The following is a 6,833-nucleotide window of genomic DNA, read 5'->3' as shown; positions in this document are numbered from 1 at the left end:
TCACGACACACACACACACATCGCGACTAGGGCGTGTGTCATGAGACTGATAGGCTAGATGCGCGTGCAGTGCATACATCGCCTTGGTGTAGAGTGCGTTCGATGCGAAGAGGTTCTCTGAATAGAGTTTGTCCTTCTTTTGTCTTTTTCTTTTTTTTTTTTCTCTTCCTTTTCTTTATTTTTATTTTTATGTGTATTTTGGGGAGGGGGATTTTTCACTGCAACCGGTGCTTCTTGATAAAAACAGTCAATTCAGTAATAAGAGACAGGTACACATCATTGCAACCAAGATCTCAGATACGAAGTATGATCCTAAGCTTGATATCTGGAAATGTGATAATGAAGGAGTTATCCAAGAATAGACGCGCCTTTGTAGTTCTATCTCATCAAATTTTTGTTAAGGGACATCAACGAGCTGAAGCCTTTCTATGGAGAGTTGTAGCTAGTAGCAAAGCCGATCTGACGGGATAGGTCTCGCTTGGGGAGAAATTTGCTGTTTTTGAATAGTTTTCCATTCAACACACTGTTTGTAGGATTGTGTACGAGGAATCTAGAATGGAGGCCCAGGGCTTCTTAGTGGGAAAGGTTTGAACCATCGGCTGCATCTATTTTGTTAGAGAAGCTTTCACATTGGTAGGATGAATTTTTACCCACGCACCAGTTATTTCAGCAGTCTGACTGAAACTTCTCCGATTTACTTCGGAAAGCTGTCTCCAACGTTAATTTCCTCCGATAAGTAGTCCTTTTTTACCCTAGGCGCTTCGATATCTGACAACAACCTGATCAGATCCTTGCCTGATGGAGACACGAGAAATGCGAATTTTCTAACGTATCCTGGCAATAATTTAGTGAGTTAACTCTATCTCTGCTAGTCAGGGTACTAAAAAAGCATCCAAGACAGGCATCTAGTTTCAGAATGTCTTTGATTCAACCTGGACAACAGAGACAGAGGAACTCAGATGTGTTTCTCTCTACCATCAATCCGGACTTCTCCATCTCTGTTCCGCAACTAGCAAACACTGTATGCGACGTTCAAGAGGTGAAAGAAATGGGACTCTGAAGTCGCACCGGCGCCTGTGCCTTCCGGTCCGAGACTGCTCGCGCAAGGCGATCCCTGCTCCACCGTGCTTACTCCCCGCCAGAGATGGTAGTCGCATTTCCTATACCAGTCCGCATGAAGAAATATCAACGACGCCCGTCATCGGCCCCTCACGTTTGGGACGGTTTTATACAGCGTAAGACCTCTCCATACTCCTATACTCCTACAACTCCCAAGACCTCCTGCGCATTCCCTAGATCTCCTAGATCTCCTAGACGCCTCGCCGGTACGGTGCAAAGGACACCTTTATATTTAATTCTATTTTGACTCCGGAAACTGGCAATCGTACGCTCATTTAATCGCTCCTATTCTTCCATGCAAATGGCGGACGAAGCAGCTTTGCGACACCTCATCTTTGACCATCCTATCATCGACAATCATGCTCATAATATCCTCAAAGCAGACAGAGCCTCCAATTACGACAGGTACCCTTTTGAAACTATTACCTCAGAAGCCCAGGGCGAATCTTTAGGGAGTCACGCTGCCAATTCTCTTGCGCTAATCAGAGCTGTCAACCAGCTAGCAGAGCTATTCGGATGTGCGCCCGAATTAAACGCCATCAAGTCCGCAAGAGAAAAGGAAATCGAGAACGATTATGACGGTCTGGTCAAGAAATGCCTCACGGGGACTCATATGTTGTTGATAGATGATGGCGTGCCTGAAGGAGACATGGAGTTATACTCATGGCACGACCAATTCACCAATGCAGCCTCGAAAAGGATCGTCCGCATTGAGGCCGTCGCTGCCAATATAATTGAAAAACTGCTGGAGATCCGGACCATTTCCCGAAAATCCCTGCTCTTGGAAGAGCTAAAGAGCACCAAAGATTTCTGGAATGCGTTCCGAGATAGCTTTAGCGCGGCGATAAAAAACGCGTTGGATGATCCTGCCGTTGTCGGTTTTAAATCTGTTGTCTGCTACAGAACCGGGCTCAAGATCTGGAAAGGTTCCGCAGAAGCACTATTTGCTAGCTTCGAAACTTACTTTCGACACTTTGTGGAAACTGGGGAATCCAGAATCCAGAACAAACCATTGAATGATTATCTCGTCATATCTGTTCTTGAGCATATATCCCAGCAGTCAAAGGAGTCGAGAAAACCAATCCAATTCCACACAGGCTTGGGAGATTCCGATATAAATTTGCTACGGTCAAACCCAGCCCACCTTCAGAATTTGATTGAAGAGTATCCCAATGTTGATTTTGTGTTGCTACATTCGTCATATCCATACACCCGAGAAGCGGGGTACTTGGCTAGCATATATGCGAACGCGTATCTAGATGTTGGTGAGGTCTTTCCCATGACCAGCCGAGATGCTCAACTCTCCATCCTCCGACAAAGTCTGGAGTTGGTCCCCAGTACCAAGCTCCTTTGGAGCACGGATGGGCATTACCATCCAGAAACATTCTGGCTTGCGAATAAGCAATTTCGGCAAGCTTTATACACGGTAAGCAAAGGCCGATCCGGATATCAATTTCGTTAACAGCCTGGTCATTTTCCGTTAACTAGCTACTCCATTAGATTTTTACGGAATATGTCTACCATGGGGATTACACATATGGCCAGGCCATGGAAGCTGTTCGGGATATATTGTTTTTCAATTCCAACCGACTCTACAACCTCAAGCAATCGCCGGATAGTCCCGATTTCGATCTCAATTATCTTCAAACTCGAGGCTTAAGCCCGGCAGTATTTCAAACAGCGACCACATCCACACCAGAAGATATACTTAAAAAGTTCCTTCATAAGAAGTCCGTGGACTTTATATGGATGCAATGGGTCGACTATACTGCCACTGTGCGTGTTCGAATGTTTCCAATCCGGCAATTTAAGAAAATTGTCAGTTCAAAACACAAAGTGGGAATCTGTTTGGCTGTTATGATCATGTTGCAGAACGACACTCTCGCATCCCCTGAACCTTTGTCCACCGGCGAGTTCATTCTAACACCGGATGTCACTACTTTATGCCGGAATATTGGACTCTCCTCACGCAGTGCAACTGTTATGACATTCTGGAAAAATCAAGACGGCGGTGAACTTGAAGGGTGTCCTCGAACTATTCTTCAGAATACTGTTAACAAATGCCAAAGTGAGTATGGAATTAAAACGCTTGTGGGGTTCGAGATAGAAGTAGTCTTCATGAAGATTTCTAAAGAGGGTAGTTCTACCTCTTACTCTCCTTGGTTCACTAATCACTCGTGGTCAAACATCACCACGGAAAATGTGCAAGCCTTGCCAATGATTGAAAAGATTGTCGATAAACTAGCAGATATAGACATCCACCTTCAGCAGTTCCATACTGAATCTGGTCCCAGTCAATTTGAGTTTATTTTACCACCGTCTACACCACTTGCTGCCTGTGATACTCTCATCCAGGCCCGACAAACTATCACTGACGTTGCTACACAATATGGTGTGCGAGCCACGCTCCACCCTCGCCCAATCCCTAACGCTGCAGGCACTGCATCTCACACCCACCTCTCGATTACACCAACGACCTTCAAAGACAACTTCCTAGCAGGGCTACTCCAAAATTTACCATCCATTTCACCTTTTACATTGCCACAAGATGCCAGTTATGAACGAATTGCGGAAGGAATATGGTCAGGCGGAGTATGGGTAGCTTGGGGGTACCAGAATCGCGAAACGCCCATTCGCGAAGTGTCTTCGGGCCACTGGGAGTTCAAACCCATGGATGGATTGGCCAATCCGTATTTAGCAGTCGCTGCAATTATTGGCTCAGGATATCTCGGCATTAAAAATAGGATGCCGTTGACAATCAAGGGGTGTAATGGTATCATATTTCCCTCTCCAACCATGACCTTGTCTTGTTTTCCGCAATTGAATTCCATCGCCTGCCCTGCTTTCTTGGTTACAATTGCCATCAGGCATATATGGAAAAGCATTAGCTGACTCTCATTCTCGAAAATCTAGTTAACACCGCAGCGCTCTCGCCGTCCCAGCGGGCAGCTCTATCAATCACAACCCGCATTCCCTCATCGCTAGAAGAGAGCCTCAAAGCTCTTGAATCTAATGTTGAACTACAAACTCTTTTGGGCCCAGGATTTTTCAGGCGGTACGTATGCGTTCGACGAGGAGAACAGAAAATGCTGAACGCGATGGACAAGGAGCAGAGGCGGAATTGGTTGATTGAAAGGTATTGACTTGGGATTTGATATAATCCCAACCAATCGAGGTAGAATTGGGTTATTTTAATTTTCCTTCCTTTTCGTAAAGACGTTTTCTGTTTTCCGTTTTCGGTGTGCGTTCGTGGCTTTCCCTAAGACGCCTTGCTATCAATACAAGTAATGCCTGTCTATTTCTATTTTTATTGTTCATTTTTAACGCTTTTCCTTGAAATTCCAGCATGAATTCGTGGTTAATGGGAATTCCCAGCTAGTGTACAAGTTAACAGCATTGATATCAGTGTCTAGCTAGCAGTTGTGTTAATGAGATTCTATTATTACTAGCTTTCATTTGTTTACTTTTTGAAAAAAAAAATTTTGTGTCTGTTTGTTTCTCCTTTAGTCCTTTGGACAAAACACGAGAAGAAAAACAAAATAAATTTTTAATTTCATTGCACATTTTCTCGAACGGTTGATCGTTGAAGTCAGTGTATTAATTGTTAACCCCCAAAACGGTTCCCGGAGCGGGCGGAAACTAATTAAGGCTTGGCGCTGTTGGCGCTTTCCCGCTCCGCTCCGCCCAGCACTCACAAAGGTTCATCGTGGGGGGAAGAGGAATATTTAAATTCTAGTCGAGCGCTCATCATTACTAGGTTTTATGACGTATATGATCTGGGTAGATAGAATACTAGCAGCCCCCGTCATTTTACTCTATCCCGTTATTTCTCTCGTAAAGAAAAGTACAAAAAAAATTAAAAAAAAATTAAAAATTAAAAATTAAAAAATAAAAATTAAAAAATAAAAATTAAATAACTCTATATTGGTAGCAATATTCACAGAAGAATCTTTTAAAAATCTACGTGTAGATAGCTACTCAAATTTTACATTCACAATTTAAAATCACGAGTGGAAAAGGAGAGTAGAACGGACTACGTATGCATGTATATGTTCCTTAGCAGCTTTACACTAGGCGGACGGCACAACCCCCGCTCCCCGCATCTGTGTTTTTGCTTCCCCCTTCTATTTTCATCCAAGATTGCAATGCACGTACAAAACAGCCACCCAGTAAAAAGCCTTCAACCGAAATCAATGCACCATGTATCCATAATAAAAGGCAAAATAAGAGAAAGGAACATGTAGAAGCTTATCATAATCTAATCAATCGTCGAGGGTAAGACAGAAAATGGAAATGAAAATAAATAAATAAACGTAGCGCATATACCTATCTGCAATGTAGATAGGAACTTGAAAACATGTTGAACATCAATGTCTTGATCATAAAAAAAGAGAAATTTTGTGAAATGTAGGCTGAGACATTAATTGTATCACCCACTTTCACGCGATTTTCCGAAAAGAAAAAGGTCCTACAGAATATGCGGGTAGGTGTATGGTAACCTCCAAAAAACCCCTGTTTAAAATTTCTCCATCAACCGCCTGCGGACAGTCCACATACGAGCCCTTTTCCCGTAAATATACAACGGAATAGAGGAGAGCATGCAAGCAATATGAATCCCACCCAAACAGACGAAGACATCCCGTGCCCCATCTGATTTGAGCCATTGAACAAAGAACAATGAAAATACGAAACCATGCAATACATCTATCATTGAAATAATGGTTAGCAATGGGGCTACGTTGGTTGCCAATGGAAATGGCGTACTCGAGATAAAAATTTGGTCGGTAACTTACTTTTGCTGAAATTCAGTGTAACCAGAGCCTCGCCTGCATACTGACGGTAGCTATCGACGCAAAAGGTAATGGCTGTCGTGCTTCCCACAGAGCATCCAAAGGAGAGAATGCCGAAGAAGACAGTGGGTACGATCCACCGATCCCTTTCCTGAGCGCTCCACCCAAAACCCATCAGGCCCATGGCGGTGGTTAATGTAATTGGCACTGCCATAACAAGCCGAAACTCAGGTTCATAAATGCCGCCATTTCGACGTGTCATGAACCGCACCACTACGTCTGAAAATTTGCCTGCCACTACCGTGCCAACGATACCGCCGACGAAGGGCGATATATATACGAGACCAGTGCCCAGAGCGGAAAAATTATAAGTTTCCCTATCCCGAAAGATTTCTGCCACGGCTTCCGATAGGACGATCAACCACCCAACGGATAGGGCGTAGACCATGGCCGACCACAAGACGGCAGGGTAGGCGAAAAGTATAAATGGACGGACCAAGACACGAAGCCACTTATCTTGTGAGAGCCGGCCGTGGAACAGTTGAAGAGAGTGGGAAAATCCCAGAGGAGGACTGGTCTGGAGATTTCTAGTGTAAGGATGGATTGGAGGAAGGGACGAAGCATATGATGCGGCTGAGGTGGTTGAGGTATCCCGACGAGGTGTAGGACGAGCGGAAGGACGAGCGGCTTCAATATCAGAGGTTTTCTCCTGTGGTTTTGGTTCATTCTGCGCACTAGTTTGGTCATCAGGAGCAGCCGGCACAGTAAGTTGCGAATAAGAACCCTCTCTTCTGTTTCCATTTTCTTTGGATGTTTGCTCGCAGGAATTGCGACTAGATTTCTCGTAAGCTCATCTTCCCCTTTATCGCCAAGGGAACTTCCGCAAAGCCGACATGAGCATTCTTTGCGCTTTGACAATGCTTC

General features: G+C 44.4%; 2 protein-coding genes across 2 annotated transcripts in view; one reads left to right on the top strand and one right to left on the bottom strand.

Annotated features, from left to right (window-relative positions):
* Positions 1-1,414: 1,414 nt before the first annotated feature.
* On the top strand, positions 1,415-4,262 carry HCAG_07260 (developmental protein FluG; the record flags this gene model as incomplete). Its single annotated transcript, XM_001537788.1, has 3 exons — positions 1,415-2,545; positions 2,620-3,892; positions 4,033-4,262. 3 exons carry the CDS (start codon positions 1,415-1,417, stop codon positions 4,260-4,262), a joined length of 2,634 nt encoding a protein of 877 aa, XP_001537838.1.
* Positions 4,263-5,635: 1,373 nt separating this feature from the next.
* The window catches only part of HCAG_07259 (predicted protein), a gene marked incomplete at both ends in the record, with an annotated part of 2,306 nt that continues 1,108 nt past the window's right edge, over positions 5,636-6,833 (bottom strand). The window contains 2 exons of the mRNA XM_001537787.1: positions 5,636-5,823; positions 5,913-6,742. Coding sequence (XP_001537837.1) covers positions 5,636-5,823; positions 5,913-6,742 — 1,018 coding nt within the window. The remainder of the gene's footprint in view (positions 5,824-5,912; positions 6,743-6,833) is intronic.

This window comes from Histoplasma capsulatum, genomic scaffold (assembly GCF_000149585.1).
Source record: "Histoplasma capsulatum NAm1 scaffold_8 genomic scaffold, whole genome shotgun sequence".
NCBI classification, from domain to species: Eukaryota; Fungi; Ascomycota; class Eurotiomycetes; order Onygenales; family Ajellomycetaceae; genus Histoplasma; species Histoplasma mississippiense.
The sequence above is the reverse complement of the archived record's forward strand: the minus strand, read 5'-3'. Positions and strand labels throughout refer to the sequence as shown.